General features: G+C 38.0%; 1 protein-coding gene across 2 annotated transcripts in view; it reads right to left on the reverse strand.

Annotated features, from left to right (window-relative positions):
- The window catches only part of RELN (reelin), a 459,315-nt gene that overhangs the window by 120,713 nt on the left and 312,305 nt on the right, over positions 1-26,297 (reverse strand). For both annotated transcript variants that reach the window (XM_070617061.1, XM_070617060.1), the window contains exon 20: positions 23,637-23,873. In XM_070617061.1, the coding sequence (XP_070473162.1) occupies positions 23,637-23,873 (237 nt within the window). The remainder of the gene's footprint in view (positions 1-23,636; positions 23,874-26,297) is intronic.

Raw genomic sequence — 26,297 nt, forward strand, 5'->3', positions numbered from 1 at the left:
GACAGATTATCCATATTTAAAATATTTATGAAGGTAATACAATTAAATTAACATGCAAATGATAAAATGAGATTTAAAAAATCCACAAAATGAGGGGCCAGCTGGGTGGTGTAGTGGTTAAGTTTGTGCGCTCTGCTTTGGCAGCCCGGGGTTCGTGGGTTCAGATCCCAGGCACAGACTTACACACCGCTCATCAAGCCATGCAGTGGCCAGGTCCCAAGTACAAAATGGAGGAAGACTGGCACAGATGTTAGCTCAGCGACAGTTTTCCTCAGGCAAAAAGAGGAAGATTGGCAACAGATGTTAGCTCAGGGCCAATCTTCCTCACCAAAAATAAATAAATAAAAATAAAAATTAAAAAGAATCCACAAAATGAGACATAAAGGAAATTCATCACAATGTTTACAGTAGCTGTTTGGTGGTGGGAAATTGGACAATTTAAAAGTTTTTTTTTTCTTATTTTCCAAATAGTCTTTAAGGCTCAGGCATTAAATACTGAAAATATTTACATCATAATGTAATTTTCATGGTTGTGCCTCAAGTCAGTAAAATTCATGTGTTTTACTGGGTCCCAATTAAGTACTATGTAATTGTAAACCATTTGAAGGCAGACACAATTACTTTTTTAGAGACAACTGCTCAAGGATTTTATAATCTATGAGAGGGGGTTAAAATATGGGCACATTTTCACTGTAGTTGATATGGGTCAATGTAAATACTCCCAGGGCCAACCAGGCTGGGGCTTGTCTGTCACAGTACTTGGTACTGCTCTTCTCAAGTGGTCCAGTACCACTCTTCAACGACAATTCCTATTAAGGGGCCTAGCTGACATAGACAAAGGAGATGCTGCAATATTCTGTGAAGTCTTTGATGCATTTAATATTTTTCCTTAATCATCCTTTGCTGAATCAGCAAAATAAGGAGTCGCTACCCTGACTTGCGTCTTGCAGATTAAGATGTTATTTAAAGATGAAACATTGTCCACAAAGAGGATCAACATGGGCTTGGGCTCAAGATTATAAAATGTAAGCTTTTTCCCAATAATGACTAATTACTGTTTAACTAACAGGTTTAAATTAAGGTTTTGCACTTGGACAACGAATAAAAGAAGAAAATGTAAGAGCCTCAATCTCTGCATTAACTGAATGTTCAATAAAAGGAAGGGAAAAGTCATATTCGGTACTGCTGGTCTTAGAAATCCAGTGCTTACACCTCGTTTATTGTTATTAATAAAGCTGCCCACCAGTTGTTGGGTCTAGGCCATATCCAAAGACTGTGCTAAGTGCAAGACCCACACTGTCTTCCTTAGTTCTAGCCTTAGAATAACTCTGTGAAGCAGGAAAGTTTTTTCTTCTTAATAAATGAGAATATGGAGATAGTAACTGGTAAAGACTCAATGAGAAGTCAGCCTTGCCTGTCTCCAAAACCTCTTAACCAACACTATCTTTTTGCCCTTCTATTACTCTAAGATGGAGAAGAAAACACTGCAGTTTTGAATAATTTTCATTTAGAGTTAATTTAAAAATCATTGGCTTCTGAGGAGACTATACAAGGACTGAAGAGGTGAGAAGCCATGAGAGGAGAATAGAAGATGCAACAGACACCCACAGAGCCTTCTGAGTCCCCTAAAACCCAGGAGAAGATTCCCAGGGACTGTGTCACGATGGTGGTGTAGGCAGACTCTGAACTCACCTCCTCCCACGGACACAACAAATTTACAACTACTCCTGGAACAATTTCCCCTGAGAGAGAATTGAAAACTGGATAAAAAGAACCCCCACAACAAGGGGTGGTGCTGGCTGAGGTGGAAGAGGCAGAAATTCCTTTCTGGAGAGAAAAAAGCCATCTTCAAGCCACAGCACCTCATGCTGGCCAGGAGCAATCCTAAGGTTCACAGCCTTCCCTGCAGGAGTGGGGGATCTGAGTGGGGGAGCCTTACCACAATAAGCAGCTTTTGGACTCAGCACAACTGAGACAAGTGTCATAATATCCGGCTTTTCTGGCTATTAACTACAACAAGGAATACTCCCAGAAAAGTGAAGGACATAAGAGAAAAGAAGCCTGCAGTTAAAGGGCCCATGCACAAATGGACCCATTTTGGAAAGCAACTTAAGATCACCAGAAAGAAAGGTGCCCAGTCCTCTGGTGGAAAGAGACTCACTTGGTAGGCTCTGTGCACATCTTGGTGAGAGGTGAGACCTCCCCAGGGACTGAGACATTGGCAGCACCCATTATTGTGACCTAGTACAGGCATGCTGACCCAGATGCTGGCAGATGCCATTGGAGTCCTTCCCCTGGCTGTTAGCCCAGGGTCTGCCCCACCAACGAAAGCACCCCTTAGTCCAGCTCAGCCAGGGCAGGCAGCCCGGACAGGGACTGGCCCCACCCAACAGCATGCCCTCAGGCAAATTGTGGGCCGGCATAAGTGGGGTGCCTGGAAACTCTGTAGCCAGGCAAGTGGTCTGCCTCTGTGAGACAGGGTGTGGGTGAGGGGTGGGTCTGCATTGGTGGAGTGTGTGGGGCCTCTGCACAGGGCAACTGGGTCTGCTTCAGTGGGTCAGAGTGTGGGCACAGGGCAGGACTCTGTCAATGGGCTGTGTGGCCCTGTTGTCAGCTGCAGCAGACTTGTGCTGCTCAAATAGCCACATAGGGGATTGGTCCAACCTTCCAAAACATGAAACAACTGGGCACTCCCATGCCTGAGGCTGGCCCCACTCAGCTGCAATCCTGAGAGAGCTGACAACAGCCTTGCGGGCCAGAGGCCTAAGGCAATTGCAAGCCCCTGAAATTAGCAACCAGCCATGCTGGGGGCCTGCTCACTTAACAGAAAATGTGCAAGAGGAATGTGCTATTAGACCTTGCAGCCAACTGTGTGGGGGTTTCCCATGTCCAATAAAGTGACTGAAGGGTCCATAGCAGCCCCATGCAGCTGAGCATTACAACCAGCCAGCCAGGGGGACAGCCTAGTCTCCCTGGGCACCTGCAGGAACAGCAACCCTGTCACAACAGAAGGACACATGTAGCCCACATAGGGGACACTCCTGGAACATCTTGAACTTGTTAAGAGAGGGAAGCACACTGTCGGGCCTCATAAGGCATTTCTTATATGAGGCCATCTCTCCAAGATCAGAAGATGTAGCTGACCTACCTAATGCATAGATATAAGCACAAACAGGCAAAATGAGGAGACAAAGAAATATGTTCTAAGTAAGGGAATAGGGCAAAATCCCAGAAAAAAACTAAATGAAACAGAGATAAACAATCTACCTGACAAAGTACAAACTAAGAGTCTGAAGGATGCTCACTGATCTTGGGAGAAGAATTGATGAACTCAGTGAGAACTTCAACAAAGAATTGGAAAATATAAAAAAGAACCAATCAGAAATGAAGAATACAATACCAGAAATGAAAAATCCACTAGAGGGACTCAAAAGCAGAGTAGATGATACAGAAGAACGGATCAGTGAGCTGGAGGAAAGAATCAAGGAAATCACCCAAACTGAACAGATAAAAGAAAAAAGAATTAAAAAGAACGAGAACAGTCTAGGGGAGCTCTGGGACAACATCAAGTGCACTAACATCCACATTATAGGTGTTCCAGAAGGAGAAAAGAGAGACAAAGGGGCAGAGAAGCTATTCAAAGAAATAATAGCTGAAACTTTCCTAACCTAAGGAAGGAAACAGACTTCCAGGCACAGAAAGCACAGAGAGCACCAAACAAGACAAACCCAAAGAGGTCCACACCAAAATACATTATAATTAAAATGTCAAGAATTAAACATAAAGAAAGAATCTTAAAAGCCGCAAGAGAAAGACAACAAGTTACATACAAAGGAAACCCCATTAGGCTATCATTCAGAATGGAAGGACAGATAAAGAGTTTCCAAGACAAGCAAAAACTAAAGGAGTTTATCACCAAGAAATCAGCCTTACAAGAAATGCTGAAGGGATTTATTTAAGTGAAAAAGAGAGGACCACGAATACGATTAAGAAAATTACCAACAACAAAAAAAGGCAGTAAAATCACTGGTAAAGGCAAATATACAGTAAAGGTAGTAGATCAACCACCTATGAAGCTAATATGAAGTCAGATGAAAAAAGTACTAAAATTATCTATTTCTGTGATAAGAGGGTAATGGATACACATGCACAAAAAAAGAGGTTAGATATGATATCAAAAACATAAAATATGGGAGGAGGGGAGTAAAAGAGTAGAGCTTTTAGCAAGAGATCAAACTAAAGAAACCATCAACTTAATACAGAATGCTGCATATGTAGGTAATTATATATGAAGCTCATGGTAATCACAAAACAGAAACCTATAACAAATACACAAAAAATGAAGAGAAAGGAACCCAAACATAATACTAAAGAAAGCCATCAAACCACAAGGCAAGAGAGCAAGAGAAGAATAAAGGAACAGAGAAGAACTACTAAAACACCCAGAAAAAAAGTAAAAAGATGGCAATAAGTACATTCTTATCAATAGCTACTTTAAATTTCAATGGACTAAATGCTCCAACCAAAAGGTAGAGGGTGGCTGATGGATAAAAAAACAATACCCATATATATGTTGCATACAAGAGACACACTTCAGACCTAAAGATGCTCACAAAGTGAAAGTGAAAGGATGGGAAAAGATACTTCATGTAAACAGCAATGAAAAGAAAGCTGGGGTAGCAATACTTATGAGACAAAATAGACTTTAAAACAAAAACTGTAACACGAGACAAAGAAAGGCAATATATAATGATAAAGGGAACAATCCAACAAGAGGATAAAACACTGTAAATATCTATGCATCCAACACAGGAACACATAAATATATAAAGCAATTATTAAGAGACGTAAAAGGAGAAATAGATAGCAACACGATAATAGTGGGGGACTTTAACACTCCACTTACATCAATGGATAGATCATCCAAACAGAAGATCAATAAGGAAACTTTGGCCTTAAATGGCACATTAGACCAGTTGGACTTAGTAGATATATATAGAATATTCCATCCCCAAACCACAGAATACATTCTTTTCAAATGCACATGGAACATTCTCTGGGATAGATCACATATTAGGCCACAAAACAAGTCTCTATAAATTTAAGGAGATCAAAATAATACTGAGCATATTTTCTGACCACAATGGTATGAAACTAGGAATCAACTACAGGAAGAAAATCATAAAAGCCACAAATAGGTTAAGATCAAACAAAATGCTACTGAACAATTATTGTGTCAATGAAGAAATCAACAGAGAAATCAGAAAATACCTGGAGACAAATGAAAATGAAAATACGACATGCCAAAATTTATGGGAAACAGAAAGAGCAGTTCTTAGAGGGAAGTTTTAGCAATACAAGCCTCTCTCAACAAACAAGAAAAACCTCAAATAAGCAATCTAACAGTGCACTTAAAGGAAGCAGAAAAAGAAGAACAAAGCTCAAAATCAGTAGAAGGAAGGAAATAATAAAAATCAGAGCAGAAATAAATGAAAGAGAGACTAAAAAAAAAAAATAGAAAAAATAAATCAAATCAAGAGCTGATTCTTTAAAAAGATAAACAAAACAGACAAATCTTTGGCTAGACTCACCAAGCAAAAAAGAGGGAAGACTCAAATAAATAAAATCAGAAATGAAAGAGGAGAAATTACAATGGCCACCTCAGAAATACAAAAGATTATAAGAGAATACTATGAAAAGCTACACACCAACAAATTGGATAATCTAGAAGAAATGGATAAATTCTTAGAATTATACAACCTTCCAAAACCGAATCTAGAAGAAATAGAGAATTTGAATAGACCAATCACCAGTAAGGAGATCAAAACAGTAATCAAGTACCTCCCAAAAAACAAAAGTCCAGGACCAGATGGCTTCCCTGGTGAATTTTACCAAACATTCAAAGAAGACTTAATACCTATTCTTCTCAAACTCTTCCAAAAAATTGAAGAGGAGGGGAGGCTTCCTAACTCATTCTACGAAGCCAACATTACCCTGATACGAAAACCAGATGAGGACAACATAAAAAAAAGAAAATTACAGGCCAATATCACTGATGAACATCAATGCAAAAATCCTCAACAAAATACTAACAAATCAAATATAACAATACATTAAAAAGATCATACACTGTGATCAAGTGGGATTTATTCCAGGGATGCAGGGATGATTCAACATTCACAAATCCCTCAATGTGATACACCACATTAAAAAAATGAAGAATAAAAATCACATGATCATCTCAATAGACGCAAAGAAAGCATTTGACAAGATACAGCATCCATTTATGATAAAAACTCTGAATAAAATGGGTATAGAAGGAAAGTACCTCAGTGTAAAAAGGTCATATATGACAAACCCACAGCTAATATCATTCTCAATGGAGAAAAACTGAAAGCTATCACTCTAGGAAAAGGATACAGAAAAGGATGCCCACTTTCACCACTCTTATTTAACATAGCATTGGAAGGCCTAGTCAAAGCAACCAGGCAAGAAAAAGAAATAAAAGGGATCCAAATTGGAAAAGAAGAAGTGACACTGTCACTATTTGCAGATGACATGATTTTATACATAGAAAAGCCTAAAGAATCCACCAAAAAAACTTTAAGAAATAATATTAAATACAGTAGATTTTCAGGATACAAAATCAACATACAAAAATCAGTTGCGTTTCTATACACTAACCATGAAGCAGAAGGAGAATTAAGAATACAATCTCATTAACAATTGCAACAACAACAACAAAAATACTTAGGAATAAACTTAACCAAAGAGGTGAAAGAACTGTACACTGAAAACTATAAACATTGTTGAAAGAAACTGAAGAAGACAGAAAGAAATGGAAAGCTACTCCATGCTCTTGGATTGGAAGAATTAACATAGTTAAAATGTCCATACTTCCTAAAGAGATCTAATGACTCAATGAAATCTCTATCAAAGTTCCAATGACATTTTTCACAGAAATAGAATAAAGAATCCTAAAACGTATATGGAACAACAGAAGACTCCAAATAGCCAAAGGAATCCTAAGAAAAAAGAATAAAGCTGGAGGTGTCACACTTTCTGATTTCAAGATATACTACAAAGCCATAGTTATCAAAACAGCATGGTACTGGCACAAAAACAGACACACAGACCAAAGGAACAGATTCGAGAGCCTAGAAATAAACCCACATACCTATGAACAGCTAATTTTTCACAAGGGAGCCAAGAACACACAATGGAGAAAGGAAAGTCTGTTCAATAAATGGTGTTGGGAAAACTGGACAGCCAGATGCAAAAGAACGAAAATAGATCATTACCTTATACCATACACAAAAACGAACTCAAAATGGATTAAAGACTCGAATGTAAGACCTGAAACCATGAAACTTATAGAAGAAAACATAGGCAGTATGCTCTTCCACATCAGTCTTAGCAGCATATTTTCAAGTACCATGTCTGACTGGGTAAGGGAAACAATAGAAAAAATAAACAAATGGGACTACATCAAACTAAAAAGCTTCTGCACAGCAAAGGAAACCATCAAGAAAACAAAAAGATAACAATTGGGAGAAGACATTTGCAAACCATATATCAGATAAGGGGTTAATATCCAAAATATATAAAGAACTCATACATCTCAACAACAGAAAAACTCAAAACCCAATTAAAAAATGGGGAAAAGATCTGAACAGACATTTCCCCAAAGAAAATATACACATGGCCAACAGGCACATGAAAAGATGTTCAACATCACTAATTATCAGGGAAATGCAAATCAAAACTACAATGAGATATCACCTCACACCTGTCAGAATGGCTATAATTAACAAGACAGGAAATAAGTGTTGGAGAGGATGTGGAGAGAAGGGAACTCTCATACATTGCTGGTGGGAGTGCAAAACTGGTGCAGCCACTATGGAAAACAGCGTGGAGATTCCTCAAAAAATAAAGAATGGAGCTGCCATATGATCCAGCTATTCCACTGCTGGGTATCTATCCACAGAACATGAAACCACAAATGTGTAAAGATACATGTACCCCTATGTTCATCACAGCATTATTTACAATAGTCAAGACCTGGAAGCAATCTAGGTGCCCATCAAGGGACAAAGGGATAAAGAAGATGTGGTATATATACACAGTGGAATACTACTCAGCCATAAGAAATGAAGAAATCTGGCCATTTGTGACAACATGGATGGACCTTGAGGGTATTATGCTAAGTGAAACAGTCAGAGGGAGAAAGTCAAATACCATATGATCTTAGTCATAAGTAACCAGTGGTGGACCTGCCTATCCTAGGACAGCTTGCTCCCAGTGACAAAGAAGCCTCTTCACTTCTGTTTATGCCATGGTCAGTCTTTTCCTGTTGTTTTTGTTGAGCTGACTACATTTCTAACTGATCACCTGCCATACTTAATGGCACTGTATGCTACCTATCCTGATGTGTTAATTTGAAGCAAAATAACACAAGAAAAGCACACAAATCTACGTCCAATCTTGACCATTCATAGCACAAGTTCACTTGGTAGTTTATGATTTATTCAAGCCTGACTAAAAGCCAGTGATATTAGGTCTGAGTTTTTCCTCCCATATACTTTGATGTTCATACTCAGCTGGAGTTTTAAGAGAATTTCACAGACCGCCGTTCTTTAATTCATGAAACTGCTCCTCTTTGCTGCTTGTCTAAGTCAAGATATGTTTATAAAGGCAGAAATAAAGCTAGACTTCTTTTCTATTACAATCATAGAAATGGACAAGAATAGTCCACATCAGCATTTTGGGCGAAATCCTGGAGAAAGAAGGCATTGGGAATCAGGAGGTTTAGTTTTATTCACGTTGATCTGCAAGAGTGCCTCAAAAATAAAGGAACAATAAAAAAGCTCTTGGATCCAATTCCAAGATTTAATGAGAGAATGGGAATAAATCTCTCCACCAGGACACGATTACCTCCCTCTGCCTTCTCCTTGCCACCTCCAAGAAGGCTAGTAGGCGCTCTATTATAACTCTGGTAAAGGATGACACCGTAATGTAACTCGAGTCTCCATAGCTCTATACTCAGTCCATAGTACAGCTCCTTTGGCCTCCCCCTCCCTTGCTTAATTTCATGTTTTCCTGACCAGGTTGGAGGCTTGTCCTCAGGGAGAGATCCCAACTGGTTCATCTCTGGATTCCCTAAAGAACTCAGAACCTCGTGCCCCTCACAGAAGCATCTGATGTTGGTACAGGACATAGTGGTTTTCCAAGAGCTGGATTATCTCATTTGATCTTTGAGTCAAGACTATTTGGGAGACCCTCAGGGATCCCCTAACATTGAGTATGGAGAAGGAAAACTGAGAAGTTGAGTTGCTGGTCCCAGAGTCACACAGTTACTACAAAGCTAGAAACTAGGCCTTCTGATTTCTACTTTCATGTCCTTCCCATTCTGTCATGCCTGTCAAAGGCACCCAAAGAATGTTAAATAAAATGAGCACATGAGTGAACTGGGGAGAAGGCAAGTTTTACAAAACTATAGTTACTTAAGTGCTGTAATAAACACAGACAAGATTTTGAGGTTATCTTCACTCAAAGAAAGTGTTCTTTATGCATTTCCCCAGAGCCTCTTTCCCATCTCCAGAAAAAAGTCTCTTTTATATGAAAGGCAGATACACATAACCAAAGCAAGTGGGAGAACACTCGGGCCACAAAGCTCCTTAAAAGCAATTTCATGTAAAATGGCCAAGTCTCCCAGGGACTGAGCTAGTTGATCTCATCTCTTTAAGAATAGTTAGTTGGTTGGTAAGACAACGTGGCTGAAGTCTCACTCCTAACGTGCCACAAGAGAAGACAATGCACCAATATTTACATTTCTTAGAAACCCAAGCAATATACTATTATTTTCAAGAACCCCAGAGAAAAGAACAGCTCTGCAGAGCCCATTTCCAGAGAAACAGAAGAGCAGCACAAAGCTCTTTGTGGTATACTACCACTCAGAAGTTCCATTCATCTGCAGAAGGACAAGCGAACGAATCGAACCCTCTCTACTATTACCCTTTTTTGGATTTTGTTCTCGTAATCATCAAAGAAATGTTTACTAGAGTTGACAGGAAAACTTGATATTATGCAATTAAAGATGGCATTTTAACTCATTTGTTATTGCTACACTATTATCTCTCAAAACAGAAATAACCATATTATTTTAGTGGACTAAATAAATTTTAAACTTACTGGGAAAAACAATCTGATGATATAGAAGCATTTTTTAAAAATGCAAAGTTTGCAATTCAACTACCTAGAGACGACCACTGCTAACATTATGGTGTAAATACTTTCAGATTTTCTTATGCTTACATACACAAATACACACACATACTAACTTTTCTCTTTTAAAAAAATAATTTAAAAAATCATAATAAATCTGCTCTTTCTTCTTTTTGCAGCTGTTTCATTGCCATCTTTCCAATGAAAAAATATGGTGAGACACCGTCATTTTTAGTGAATAAAGCCAATTAGGGACATCTTTGGACGTTGTTCCCATTTTTCACTGTTATAAACAATGCTTCTATAATATGCATCCTTGTATATCTTTGTGAACTTGTCCAATTATTTCCTTAGGATAAATTTCTAGAAGCAGAATTGCTTGGTCAAAGCAAATTTTAAAAATGAGTACTTAACTGCCAAGTTGCTCTCCAACGAGATTGTACTGAGTTACATTTACCAAAAACAGTTACTCTATGCATAGCCTTTAATCTACATTTCTTTGATTACAACAGAAGTTAACATGTTATCATGTCTATTGGCTATCTGTAGTTTTTTTTGGTGTGTGAGTAGCCTTTTCATGCACTTTGCTCATTTTTCAACTTGGGATTTATCTTCTTATTACTCATTTGTAACAATTTGTCACAGATCAGGATATGCAGTCTGTCAGATACCTTGCAAACATCCCCCTGCTCCCAATTTCTTGTCACATTTTGTTTTCAGGGAGGTTTTATCCCCCCAAATACAAGTTTAAAAATTTTAAGTGCCTGGAATATGTGACCTTTATGGTCCTTGCTTTTGGTGTTATGTTTTATTGGTATCTATTAAGATTGCTTCTCAACCTTAGTTCATTATCGTTTCTTGCGACTGTCCAATGGCCATCTGAAAGGGATATACATATTTTATTTGTAGGGTACAAGTTTGTTCTTCATCTGTTAAGTCATTCTTGTTAATGACCTCCATACATTTGTCTAAGTCCTCACTTATTTTTTGTTTGCTTGATCCATCAAGGACTCAAACAAAACATTCAAGTCACACTCTGAGCTATGGTTTGTCGTGACCTTCCCTTTGTAACTCTAACCTGTTCTGCATTATGGTCACCATTCTATAGTATTCAGTGTGTGGAGGCCCCGACTGTTTTCGTCTTTCTGTGGACTCGCACTCCTCACAGCACCACCTCTGTTACTGGTCTGTAGCCCCAGCTTCAGCCTAGAAGGGTTTAGTGGGGCCAAGGGATGAAGGCCACTCATCTTCCGCTCACTCTACTGCCATCAACACCCTGTCCTCCAACACCATTTTCTCCAGAAGCTCATTCCAGTTTCAAATTCCAAGAATGGTACAGCATTTTTCTCTGTTCCCTGGCTTGGATCACTCCAATAGGGAATTTGGAGAGAGAGTAAGCAAAACATGTGGGCTTAACATACCATATTCATATGATAAGCTGATTTATTAATTTTCTCCCTGGTTTCCCAATTACATTCTCTCAGCCAGTTTCTCAACTGGACGAAGTCTCTAAGTAGGAAATTTCCAGATACTGAATTTATTTTATTACAACCTTTTTTACTCACTTCATTCAACCTATAGCTTCAAACAAATCTGGAATTTCTCCACATAATGCATTTTGTCATGTATTTATTCAATACTTCATTTAAAAAGTCCTTGTGGATTTCTAAGTGGCTAGACCACCCTTATTCATCTTGTTGAGTTGGCAATTGAAGATATTTTGGAATATAGGTGTTTTTCCGTATCTATTTCAGGCTCCTTTTATACTTTTCTCCCTAGCACCTGCTTTATTTTCCTTATCTTTACTGTTCCTATTTAAAGTACACAGTTTATATTCTTAAGCTTCTTCATTCTCATTTCCATTTTCTCAGTTTGGAAATTTACACGTACTTCGTCAAGTCAGTACTAGAATCTTAGTTTAAGCTAGATAAACTCCTAGGTCAATAAAAAGCCTAAGTTGAGCTGCTTAGCTACTGTTTATTCAGCTTTTACAGAAAGAAACCTCTGTGAATAAAACTTAGCACAAAATTGTGGTAACTTAGTGGCAGTTTACTCTCAAGGATCAGGTAATTTCACATGTGGGAGACAGAACGGGGGGAATTTGTCACCTAAGTTAGAGATTCAGGCTGTCTGTACACAATGGTTGTGACCACAAATGAGCACTGTCTTCTCTTTTGAATGAGGGGATGGGTGGGTGGACCAGTGACTCTGTCAGGAGCCAGAGAGTGGCTCCTCCATCCTTCGTTAGGAGTCCAGAGTTCCATCCTCAGCTGTCACCCGCCTTTGTCTGCTGTGGAACGAGCCCAATTCTCCCAAAGTCTAGAGGCCAGCAGCTAATACCAGTAACTTTTTTAAAAAATCTAGTTTTAAAGCTTATATAAATTGGTTGGTAAGACATGATTTCAAAGATTTCTGCCAAGTTCAGTTGAATCTTCATTTTGCCCAACCTACCACGTTTTTAGGAAATGTTCAGCAGCTGGAGTAAATTGTTTTAGAAAAAGGGAAATCTCTTCTGGGTAAAAGTCAGAGCGGGCGTCAGCACAAAGCACAGCCTAGGCTGCGGCCCCCAAAGAGAGAAGGAGGGAGAGAGGGAGACCAAGGGACAGAGAGGGGCCAGACTGTCAGGGAGTGCGCGACGCGGGAAAATAGCTCCTCTCAACTCTTGCGGTGCCTGCCTGTCTCCCGTCAGGAACCTGCGGACATGTGTGAGCAGTTAAATTGTCAGGGGCCGTTTTCACCAATACTTCCCTGCCACTCATGATGGGAGGAGAGGACTCAGAGCAGCTTTAGCTGTTTCCAGCCTCGCTTGCTTCTGTTAATAACGTCAACCCATCTCAGATCTTTGGCTACCCAGCATCTCTTTATTCCTGTTATTCTTATGTTGCATCCATATGAAGAAAACGCACCCATGTCTCACATTAAATATATACTTTTTGTTGCAAAAACCTTCAAGTGGATTTTATAATTTTGCCTTTAAATTTTATTTAGCTGGTAGTAATGTATGTGATACACGCTTGGCTGTGATTTCTCAGCATACTCAGAAATCTGACCAAAAAATTATTTCCAGTATCGTAAAATTTTGTGAATATTTCAATTTAGAACTAATGGAGTTGACATATGTTGTGTTTTGTTTAATTAAAATTTATTAATTTTATTTTTGCAATTTTCGTTTATTTTTGAGACAATATTCATTTTCCCGGTCTTTGGACTTTTTCTAGTTCCCTGGAAAGCTCGGGCCCCAGCACAGTGACCAAAATGACTAACGAAAGAGCTTCCCAGGAAGAGGCATGGCTGATGCAAAGGTACTGGGAGAGGAAAGAGCTCGGCTTGTTGGCGTGTAGTGAAGAAAGACCAATGTGGTTGGGGAGGATGGAGTGAAAGTCTGGGAGGCAGGAGGGGTCGACCAGCCAGATCACCGTGCGCCCATCCCAAAATTTTGTGAACCCCTGCCCTTAGAAAGTAATCGTCTCAGCCTACGAAATTTCTGTTTCAACAGGCCAGATGCACCGTGAATCTAAACCATTAAGCGTAGACTTCTCTTGTTAATTTGTTTACTGATATGTTCTCTTACTTCTGAAATCTTACTTTGCTACTTAGTCCAAATGGAGATTTTTAGGGAAATCTAATTTTGGAGAAACAAATGACTCAAAAGTCAACAGCTTGGACGTCAGCAGGACATGAGTCTTGGAACACCGCCATTTTATCTGTTCCTTTGGCAGGTCCTAGGCTTTTATCCTCCAATATGTATGTTCCAATGGTCCATTTCTCCCCTGTATCACCTTATCCTAGCACTTACAAGCACGTGCTGATGATACTGTTAGCCTCCGAGCTGAGCTCCTTCTACTGTTCCTCCTATTTTCCCATGTTCTCCACACAGCGGCCACAATTATTTTTAAAATATAAGTATGATCACGACACTCCTCTGCTACAAATTATTTACTGGCTTCCCAAAATACCTGGAATAAAATCCAAAATCTTTACGCTGCTCTATAAGGCCCTAACATAATCTAGCTCCTTGTCTGCCCCAGGGCCTTTGCTCTTGCTGTTCTCTCTGCCTACAATGCTTTCCTGGCACATTTTTACATTGTTGTCTCTTTCTCATCATTCTGGTCTCTACTCTAATGCCTCCCAGGGGGGTTTTCCTGACCATCTTACCTAAACTAGTTCTACTCTTCATTTCTGTCCCCTCACATCCCATTCCTTTATCCTCATAGCACTTAGTACTACATGAAATATTACTATGAACGTGTTTACTTGTTTACTGTTCTTATTCCCCCGGGAATGTAAGCTCCAGAAACAAAGGACTTTTCTGTCTTCATCTCCACTACCAACCTCTACACCTCCAGCACAAACAGTGCCAATAATGTAATTAACAAACAGTTGACGTGTCAGTCTACCACTGAATTAAAACCTTCACGTAATGACATCCTCATGGGGAAAAAGCCTAATAAGTAGGTTCTATTCTCGAAAGTCACTTATAAATCTATTTGGGGGTATATTCAATTATGTTACCAATTTTATAGAGGCACTGACACGCCTGAGTACTGAAAATACTCCTTTCACAGTTGTCGAAAATAACAGTGAGTGACTTTTCAGTTTGTCACTCAATATATTTACTTTATCTATCTGCTAAGCTTCCTAGAACGATCGCTTACTGTGAAATAGTACTTGAAGTGGCTCTTGGGAGCCATCTCACCCCAACTGACTTCCTTCAGCAGCACAATTTAAGTTGATTTACTGCTCTTTTTAATAGTCTTGGTAAAAAATAATCCCAAGAATACTCTAGGCTTACTAATAAACTATTCAAACTGACAAAATTTCTGTGTACGTTATAGGTTGATATTCAGCGAAAGACAAATCCTAAAGAAATTTACTTGGCTGTTATTTTTATTCTACAGGTAGACTCATCTTATAAAGGGATGGTGAGGAATTTGTCGGCCTTGTAACCTCAGGGATCTATCGTCGTCTAAAGTTTCAGCTGAGCACAAACACCACCTCTCCTTTGTCCGTGTTCACCAGTGACACACTCCTTACAGCATCAGCTGACCTCTTTGACCGGCCTCATAAGACCAGTCCAAAAGAATTAAGATCTGGATGTAGTAAAGACTATTTACTTAAAACACATATTCCAGCTTAAAAAAATTAACCAAAAGGCAGCAGAAGGTAAGGTAGATCTCATTAAAAAAAGTTTAGCCCGTTGCTTGATAAATGCGTGTGAGACCCTCCTGGGGACCCGAATGACCCCATGGAGGCGTGGTGGGTCTGTGCCAGCATGAGCTCTGAAGGTGTTTCTCCAGGGCGGTTAGGAAATCCTTTTGTGTTACCCATTACTACACATTAGCGTTGATTCCTGATGGTTCCTCTAACCTAGCGGTACCTTAACAACTGCTTTATGGCTGCTCTTTATATCTTAAAACACATTCCACCCATCATTCAGTTCTGCTATATTACTATATGGCTATTATGTAACACTAAATTAATGGTTATCTTTAACTGTTACTAAAGCCACAGTACTATTTCCTACCTCTTACTGCAAAAGAACTGTATTTAATTTATGTTATGAGATAAGCTGTCAGGATCCTTTTAGCCTGGGATTTTCCTCTAGGCCACTCTTGCTTCTCATAAAATACAAGAGCAAATACTTCATCCTTTCCCATGCTTATACATGCTCCATGAGATATGAACATATACTTTCTTTTATTGAGGTACAATTGATATATACCATTATATTAGTTTCAGGTATACAGATTATGATCTGCTATTTGGGTATATTGTGAAATGATCATAATAAGTCTGGTTAACATCAATCCCTATACATAGTTACAAAGTTTTTTCTCGTGTGACGAAGACTTTTAAGATCTATTCCCTTAACAACTTTCAAGTATGCAACATGGTATTATTAACTACTGTCACCATGTTGTACATTACATCACGTGACTTATTTATTTTATAACTGGAAGTTAGTACTTTTTTACCTCCTTCAACCATTTCACCCACCCCTCCCACCCCAGCAATCAAATCTGTTTTCTGTATCTTAGTGTTTATTTACTTATTTATTTAAAAGATTCCACATATAAGTGAGATTATACAGTATTTATCTGTCTGACCTATTTCACTTAGCATTAATGTCTTCAAGGTGCATCCACATTGTTACAAATGGCAAGATTTCATTCTTTTTTATGGCTGAATCATATTCCACTGTGTATATATATGCCACATTTTCTTTATCCATTCAGCCATTGATGAACACTTAGTTATTTCCATATCTTGGTTATTGTAAATAATGCTGCAATGAACATGCAGGTGTGTATATTTTTCAAGTTAGTGTTTTTGTTTTCTTCGTATAAATACCCAGGAGTGGACTTGCTGGCTTGTATGGTAGTTCTATTCTAAAATTTTTGAGGAACCTCCATACTGTTTTCCATAGTGGCTGCACCAGTCCACATTCCCACCAACAGTGCACTGTCTCCACAACCTTGCGAACACTTGTTATCTCTTGTCTTTTTGATAATAGCCATTTTAACAGGTCTGAGGCGATACCTAATAGTGGCTGAACATATACTTTTTGAATGTCCTGAGCAGATAGCCACCTGCCCGTTCTCTCCGACGGGGGCCTACTCACCCTGTAGCTAGCTGTTCTCCTATTTACACCTTTACCTTTCTACATCTCCAGGGCTGACCACGCCACCTGGGGCTGCTGTGAAAAACTAGGCTTCCAAAACCCTCCCTCAGAACCACACAGCGTTATCCTTTGTTTCTCATGCCGTTTGTCATGCGCAGCTAATTTCACTTCTTGCATGTTGCTCTTTTACTTTCTCTCTACTTTTACTACTTATTTTAGGAAATTCCTTCTTTTAAAAAATGACCCTAACATGACTAGTGCTAGGGATTTCCTTCTATAAAGGAAAAAAGAGAGCTTTAATTAAAAACAAATTAGACATAACAAGAATGAGCACCTTCTATTTTCAATGGCCAGGAAAGTACCTAAGAGCGCCTTTCAACATTTCTACGTCTCATTTATCTCTAAATCTTTTAAAAAATTAAGTCCACTTTTTCTTAAGCACCATTAAAGATAGACAAAAACTATAGCATTTCTTATGGCATCTTATTATTTTTTTACTTTAATTAAATTTTTTCCAGTTTTACTGAGACAGAGTTGACATATACCATTGCATTAATTTTAGGTGTACAATACACTGATTTGATATATGTATATATTGTGAAATGTCAGTTAACATCCCTTACCTCACATAGCTACACATTTTTTTTTCTTGTGGTGAGCACTTTTTAAGATCTACTCTCTTAGCAACTCCCTGTTGGTCAATGTGTCTGTTTTTACACCAGTACCATACTATTTTGATTACTATCGCTTTGTAATATAGTTTGAAATCAGAAAGCATGAGGCCTCCAGCTTTGTTCTTCTTTCTCATGATTGCTTTGGTTATATTGCTAAGATAGCTTTTAGGGTATTTTGTGGTTCCATAAAAATTTTAGGATTGTTTGTTCTATTTCTGTGAAAAATGCCATTGGAATTTTGATATGGATTGCAATGAATCTATAGATTGCTTTCGGCAATATGGACATATAAGCAATATTAATTCTTCTGGTCCATGAGCACAGAGTATCTAATTATTTGTGTCATCTTCAATTTCTTTCATCAATGCTTTATAGTTTTCAGTGTACGGGTCTTGTACCTCCTTGGTTAAATTTATTCCTAGGCACTTTATTCTTTTTGATGCTATTGTAAATGGGATTGTTTTCTTGTTTTTTCTTTCTGATAGTTTGTTATTAGGGCATAGAAACACAACTGATTTTTGTATATGGATTTTGTATCCTGCAGCTTTGCTGAATTCGTTCATTAGTTTCAACAGTTTTTGGTGGAATCTTTAGGGATTTCTACATATAACATGTCATCTGCAAATAGACACAGTTTTACTTCTTCCCTTCTGATTTGGAGACTTTTATTGTTTTTTTCCTGCCTAACTGCAAGAAGAATTTGAAAAGGATTGATATTACTTATTCTGTAAAGGTTAGGTACAATTCACTCGTGAAGCCATCTGGTCCTAGACTTTTGTTTGTTGGGAAATTTTTGATTATTGACTCAATCTCCTTCCTAGTAATCAGTCTGTTCAGATTTTCTATTTCTGAATCATGTGATTCAGTCTTAGGAGGTTGTATATTTCTAGGAATTTATCCATTTATTCTAGGTTATCCAATCTGTTGGCAGATAACTGTTCATAGCAGTCTCTTATGATCCTTTGTATTTCTATGGTATCAGTTGTAATGTCTTCTGTTTAATTTCCGATTTTATTTATTTCAGTTCTCTCTTTTTTTTCCTTGGTGAGTCTAGGTAAAACTTTGCCTATTTTTCTTTGTTTTTCAAAAAACAACTCTTAGTTTAATTGGTTTTTTCTATTATCTTTTTAGTCTCTAGTTCTTTTTTTTTTTTTCCTAAAGATTGGTACCTGAGCTAACAACTATTGCCAATCTTCTTCATTTTTTTTTCTTCTTCTTCTCCCCAACAACCCCCAGTACACAGTTGTATATTCTAGTTGTAGGTCCTTCTGACTATGCTATGTGGGATACCGCCTCAGCATGGCCTGATGAGCAGTGCCATGTCTGCGCCCGGGATCTGAACTGGCGAAACCCTGGGCCACCAAAGTGGAGCGTGTGAACTTAACCACTTGGCCAATGGGCCGGCCGCTCTAGTTCATTTAATTCCACTCTGATCTTTGTTATTTCCTTCCTTTTACTAACTTTGGGCTTAGTTTATTCTTCCTTATCTAGTTCCTTGAAGTGTAAAATTAAGTTGTTTATTTGAGATCTTTCCTGTTTCTTAATGTAGGCATTTATTGCTATGAACTTCTCTCTTAGAACTAATTGCTTTTGCTACACCCCATACATTTTTGTATGTTGTATTTCCATTTTCATTTTTCTCAAGATAGTGTTTGATTTCTCTTTTCATTTTCTTGACCCATTGGTTGTTGAGCAGCATGTTGTTTAATCTCCATGTTTGTGAATTTTCTAGTTTTCTTCTTGTAATTGATTTCTAGTTCATACCACTGTGGTTGGAAAAGTTGTTTGATATGATTCCAATTTTCTTAAATTTATTAAGACTTGTTTTGTGGCCTAAAATATAATCTATCCTGGAGAATGTTCCACACGCGCTTGAGAAGAATATGTATCCTGCTGCTTTTGGATGAAATGCTCTGTAAATATGTGTTAAGTACATCTGGTTTAACATGTTGTTTATGTCCAATGTTTCCTTATTGATACTTTGTCCGGATGATCTAGCCATTGTTGAAAGTGGGGTAGCGAAGTCCTCTAGATTAACGTACTGCTGTCTACTTTTCCCTTCAGCTCTGTTAATATCTGCTTTACATATTTAGGTGCTCCTACATTAAGTGTCTAAATACTTACAAATGTTACATCCTCTTGTTGGACTGACTCCTTTATCATCATCTAATGACCTTCTTTGTCTCCTATGACAGTCTTTGTCTTAAAGTCTGTTTTGTCTGAGATAAGTATAGCTACCCCTGCTTTCTTTCGGCTTCCATTTGTACAAAATATCTTTCTCATCCCTTCACTTTCAGTCTGTGTGGAGTCTTAAAGCTGAAGTGAGTCCCTAGTAGGCAGCAGATAGTTGTGTCTTGTTTTTTCAATCTGTTCAGTCACTCTATGTCTTTTGATGGAAGAATTCAGTCTATTTACATTTAAAGTAATTATTAATAGGTATGGACTTACTCCTGCCATTTTGTTAACTGTTTTCTGGCGGTTCTATAGTTGCTTTCTTCTTCTCTTGCCCTTTTCTTCTGTAATTTGATGATTTCCTGTAGTGGTATGCTTAAGTTCCTTTCTCTTCATCTTTTGCATATTTACTATAAGTATTTGCTTGTCGTTACTATGAGGTGTATATAAAACATTTTATATTTATAACATTCTATTTTAAGCTGATAACCTTAGTTCAAATGCATACTGAAGCTTTACATTTTTACTCCATCCTCTCACATTTTATGTTTTTGATGTTACAATTTACATCTTTTTATCTTGTGTATCCATTAACAAATTATTGTAGTCATAGCTATTTTTACTACTTTTGTTTTTTAATCTTCATACTAGATTTATAAGTGATTTACCTACCCCCATCACAACATGAGAGTATTCTGAATTTAACTATATATTTACCTTTACTAGTGAAATTTATACTTCTATACGTTTTCCTGTTACTAATTAGCACCCTTTAACTTCAGCCTGAAGAAGTTTCTTTAACATTTCTTGTAAGGCCTGTCTAGTGGTGCTGGACTCTTTCAGCTTTTGCAAGTCTGGAAAACACTTGATCTCTCCCACTCAAACAAACTTCCAGTTCTAATATGCTATAACGACCATCCCCTCACAGCTCTACACATTTTGAAATGAAAATCCTCCATAATATGACAGCAATGTCCTTACTGCCTATATACCAGCTAGTCTATTAGATAGGACAGAGGAATGTAAATGTCCCTTGGTATTATCAATAATAGTATTAGTCAGCTAATCTTTAATAAACCTCAATTAAATTAATTAAAATTATTCCCTTGGTGATCTTAAAATATATGTAAGAGGTTTTGAAGACTATTTTTAGAACATAAAGGAGACAGAGGTTCTGATTTCAGATACTATGTATGGAAGAAAGGAAAGTACTACAGATAATTAAAAGGAATTCATTTCTCCATGGAAAACAGTGCTCTAAGATGACATACTGTAAAGTGATTTATAGCATATTGACCGTAGTTCTTCTAATGAAAAAGCAATTGTCCAAGTTTCCCCTGGAGAACACTCAGTAACAACAAGCCATGCTCATGGAAAGGCATGAATTAGAAAATGAGAACCAAATGAACTCACAGCTGGCAAAAGCCAACAATAATTAATTTAACACCAGCCATTTGTAGTGAACGTGTATACAGTTCAAAATTTCCCTTGAGAGAAACAAGGTCATTGAAGGGCAGAGGCCACATATTTGAACATGGTCACAGAATGTTTACTTAATAAGATAATATGTTCCAAAGGTTCTACATGAAAAAAAAATAACTCGCTTTAGGACTAGGACGTTATGATAAATAGTTGGTCAATACCATCATTTGAATTTCACTATTGCAAAAGTATTTCTGAAAAACATTCCCTCAGTGAGTTCACATTGAACTTGGACAATATATTCTTCAACAGCGGCAGAGAGAAAACAGCGTCATTATAAGGGGCTTTATTCTGACTCATTGGCTAAGAAAATGGGAACAGTTTGAGATCTTCCATGTTGTTTCATCTTAATGAGGAGTGAGCATTTTTCATGTCCTTATTAAAGTGGTTAAGATGTTCCCCTAGTCTCATTATCACTGCCAGAGTATACTCTCTGTTGTTTCATAACCAAGACAACTCCTTTTCGTTTCAGAGAAGATCAGAAAGTCAAATCTGATTGCTTACATGTGGTTGTTAATAAAACTCCTACAGCGTTGCTCAAGGTGCCCATGGGGAGTTTACAATTATTTATATTTTCTTATGGGTTTCTATAATTACTGCGATTGTACTTTCACAAAGTAAATGTATCTCTACCAATTAAAGCAGTGGTGGGTTAAGAATATTCATCAGATTTGTGTGAAAGGATATCGTTCTTAGGGTTTTGATCAAAGCACAGAAATTAAATTGCTGTTATCATGCATTCAACTCGTGTTAAATTAAAAGGCTCAGCAACTTTGGCGTTTATTTGAGCAGATGTTAACTATTTATGAGAATAAACATGGTACAGGACTTGCATTCATGATATGACTTTTTATTGTATTAAAAGTGCTGGGAAAAAAACCTACCACACAAATTTGGGGGATATAGTTTACGGTATGCGACCAATTTGAATGACTGTTAATTCAGGTCAAAATAAATGTTCAGAAGGATATAATTCTAAGAAATCTTATTTTGGATTACATCTCTGAATCTTCTTACCTTGCTTCATCCCTTTATTTTCTTTGAAGGTTCCACGACTAAGACAGAACATTCACAGAAACAAGCATCTGAGGCTATCGCATAGCAAATACACGATATAACCTTTCATACTCTGTCACACAGAAACTTCATTTCATCTAGTTCAACAGTGCTCACAGCAAAGGTGACCAGCTGTACTTCCATTCCATTAGCTGTCATTTTGACGCTAGAATTTGAGCCTGCTGTGTGTGAGATGTGACTGTCCGTGCACAATTTCCATCAAAGGTAATTTTCTGTGCAATGGTGTGTAAAATTTACCTCTAATTATGATAAGGTCACGGATGGGTCATTTATGAAATGTTCTCTGGAGACAACTGCGGTGAATAGCTTTCGGCAAGATTCATCTGGAGAAATTAAATTGGTCTGACCGTGATTCAATAGAAAGTAAAACTCTCTTAGAAAATTATTCCTCTGTCATGTTTAAAGTCCTAAAGGAACCCAGGAGGGGCAGGATGCACAGTGGTGTAGGCTGTGGGTTTTGGAATTACGCACACCTAGTTCTCGAGCGTGCCACAGCCACTCTCGCTTTGGGAGTCCGTGCACTGCAAAGTTTCCCATAATTGGAACACTCCTCCTTCAGATCTCCATGTGGCTGGAACTGTCTTGTTCTTTTACTGTACTGTGTCTACTACCTGATCTATCTGATCAAGGCCTCCACCTCCTGACCCAAAGGAGCCACCTCCAGACTCCAGTTAATCACTACTGTGCTGTCCCATTGACGTGCCTGCAGTACTAACCACAGTCTTAAAATATTTATTTACTGTTTTTTGTACAATTAAGTTTGCATATGACCATAGAGGGAAAAATACAAGAAGAAAAGGGACCTTGACTGGGAGATCCCACAATCTGTAAACCCCACTGACATTAACTACATGAGTCACTGGTCCAGCACTGCTTGATAAAATGGATTAGAAAGGAGAGCTTAGTTAATAAATTAGGGATGAAAAAACTTCCTGGACTTTATCCAAGACAGCATGAAAACAAAACTACTCATGAGAAATTTTGTTACAACAGTCATTAGAGTGATTTCACATTTCCCTCTGATCATGGGGGACCTCCGTGAAGGGAAGAATATGTTAGCCACTTTAGTTATTAACACTTTTGAAGGGGGTTTTTATATGTAATGGTGGGAAATGAGATTTTGAGGTTAATAACTATGGTGAAATTTTTTATTTATCTAAGTCTATCAGTATTTTGTTTTTAGCCCTCCTTCCCAAGATATCTTACTTGTAGACATAATAATGACTTTTCACATGGTTTATGTTCAGTAAATATTTGTCAACAAATGACTAAGTGCTCGATGGATTAGAAGATCATCCTGTGTCCCAACCCTTATTGCAGATTCTACCAACAACAATGATGAAATCCTTACCCTGTGACAACAACAACAAAGATGAAATCCTTACCAAAGGGTCCAGTCATGGCCACAGCATGGCTGAACATTTCCCAGGTAGAATCCTAGAGACTGAGTGACCTCCACAAGATTGGTAAAGTCAAGACTAATGCTGTTGAAAAGGACAGATGTCATGATAATCTCATCAATAGCCCACACGTCTTCGCCCTGAGAAGAATGATATGGTTGCCACCATCTGAACTGAATTCCAAACTGTCTTGCATCATCTGGTAATTCTACGGAGATTATTCTAAAGGAGAAAATAAAATTCAGATCACTTTGACATCCAAAAATACAAACATTTATAGCAGCATCTTTTTTCTGTTGTATAGCATTTAAAAAAAAGACTTCTCTCACTATTAAAAACATTCTTCTGAGATTTCCAATTTCCTGTTTGACCCTAACAAAGTCTTCTACACACATCCAAAAAAACGTGACTTTTCTCTCACTCATCTGCTCTCAGAAAAGCTAACTCAGTAAGTCACAGTTGTCAAAGTGGCAGAATTCGCCTTAGCCTCGTGAAGGATCTTGGGCAGCTTGTTAAACATATTACACTTTGGGGCTGGTTGGCACCATGACACTTCCTCATTCCCATGAGTTTAGCGTAGCATGCGGGGTCACTTGCTGTGTCATGGCGGCTATGACAACAAATCTGTATCTGATAAATGGGGAAGAAAATTAAGAATAATATCTAATTTCCAGGAGCAATTACGTACACAGCAGCAGGAACCATACATTAATTGCCACTGCAATGACATCTGCTTGAGAGCTCCATAAATCATGGTACCATGCTGCTCACATCCATACACAAGGTGGGATGCGGAGCAAATGGCAAATGGAGCATTTGTCTCCATCAATGCACAACTGAACACCAGGAGAGGTGCTTGCAGTAAACGCACACGGAAGGGATACGTCTCCCAGTGAGCAATGAAAAACTCCCTGAGACAGGTGACTGCTTGAGTAACTTAGAAATAAATTATTTAAAAACTTCAATGTCTAAGGCTGGATTTACTGAGAAATTAGATTGATTTCCATGTTTGTATTATGTTTACCTTTAGTTATTGTGTAAAGAGACATTAAATCACATCTGGAAATGTAATTTTTTACACACTGAAAGTGATTAAAAATAATTCTCTTTAAATAATTTATATACAGAAATATGGGGTAAAAGAACATGACTGGTAGGACTTCCGGCAATGTGAGAAATATGCTTTTTAAATAATGAAAAATCAGTATTCAAATACAGAAATGTAAATTCAAAAACACTTCTTATGGGGCTGGCCCCGTGGCATAGTGGTTAAGTCCAGCATGCTCTGCTTTGGTGGCCTGGAATTGTGGGTTCAGATCTCAGGTGGGGACCTACACTACTTGTCAAGCCACACTGTGGCAGCGACCCAAATACAGAACAGAGGAAGACTAACACAGACGTTAGCTCAGGGCTAATCGTCCTCAAGCAAAAAAAGAGGAAGACTGGCAACAGATGTTAGCTCAGAGCGAAGCTTCCTCACCAAAAAACAAAACAAACCCCAAACGACAACAACACTTCTTAAAGTAAAAGGACATAGCTATAATACGTTTATGTTTTTAAAATATTTTTGAATTCTTATGGTTTTAAATTTTTTTTTTTTTTTGAGGAAGATTGACCTTAAGCTAACATCTGCTGCCAATTCTCCTCTTTTTGCTGAGGAAGCCTGGCCCTGAGCTAACATCCACGCCCATCTTCCTCTATTTTATACGTGGGATGCCCATCACAGCATGGCTTGACAAGCGATGCCATGTCTGCACCTGGGATCTGAACCAACGAACCCTGGGCCACTGAAGCGGAACGTGTGCACTTAATCGCTGCACCACCACGCCGGCCCCTCTTTAAAGACTTTTAAATCTGAATTTTTTTTACCAATGTGAATTTATTAGAAGAAAAGAGTAAAGTTTAGTTAAATTATTTTAGTAATTTTCACTTTAACTTTTCTAAATATTTATTTGCTTATCAAATAAGTAAATAAAAATGTTTATTTATAGTAATATATCAACTATATAAGAAATAAACTATATTCAAACTAGGTCAACAATAAAAACATGCACTAATTTAATAATTTAAATTATCATTATGTTATTAGAAAATAATTTTTCTTTACATTAATCATTTTAAAAGTAGCTATTATTCTTATCTTAGGAAAATAAACATAATTTTTAAAAATAACAAGTGAGAAGTAGAATTTCTCAGGCAACTTTAAAGGAAAATAATGTGTATATGCATGTGTGTGATACTAGTAATTGAAATGACCGATATTTTCCCTGGTAGAGATGTTGACTCAGGGTTCGTGGGTCTATGAACAGACTCGGTTACAGTCCCCACTCTGACATGTAACGGTGAGTGGCTCTGCAGTTTCAGGAAAGGTACTCAGCTTATGTGTGCCTCAGAATCTTCATCTGTGGAACTGGGATCTATCTTTAAGGCAAAGCCAGAGACTCTTCTGGATTTTTCACTATGGTGTCTTAACATCTAGAACAGCACCTGGCACACGATAAGGACTCAACAAACTCTTGCCGCATGAATGAAGCACATATTATCAGCACACCCTGAGAGAGCTTCGAATACAGAGGCAGAAGGAGGTTAATATTCTAATTTTCACTGGCTTTTAAGTGACGATGTGAGGATGGCCCAGATCCTGTG

This window comes from Equus przewalskii, chromosome 4 (assembly GCF_037783145.1).
Source record: "Equus przewalskii isolate Varuska chromosome 4, EquPr2, whole genome shotgun sequence".
Taxonomy (NCBI): Eukaryota; Metazoa; Chordata; class Mammalia; order Perissodactyla; family Equidae; genus Equus; species Equus przewalskii.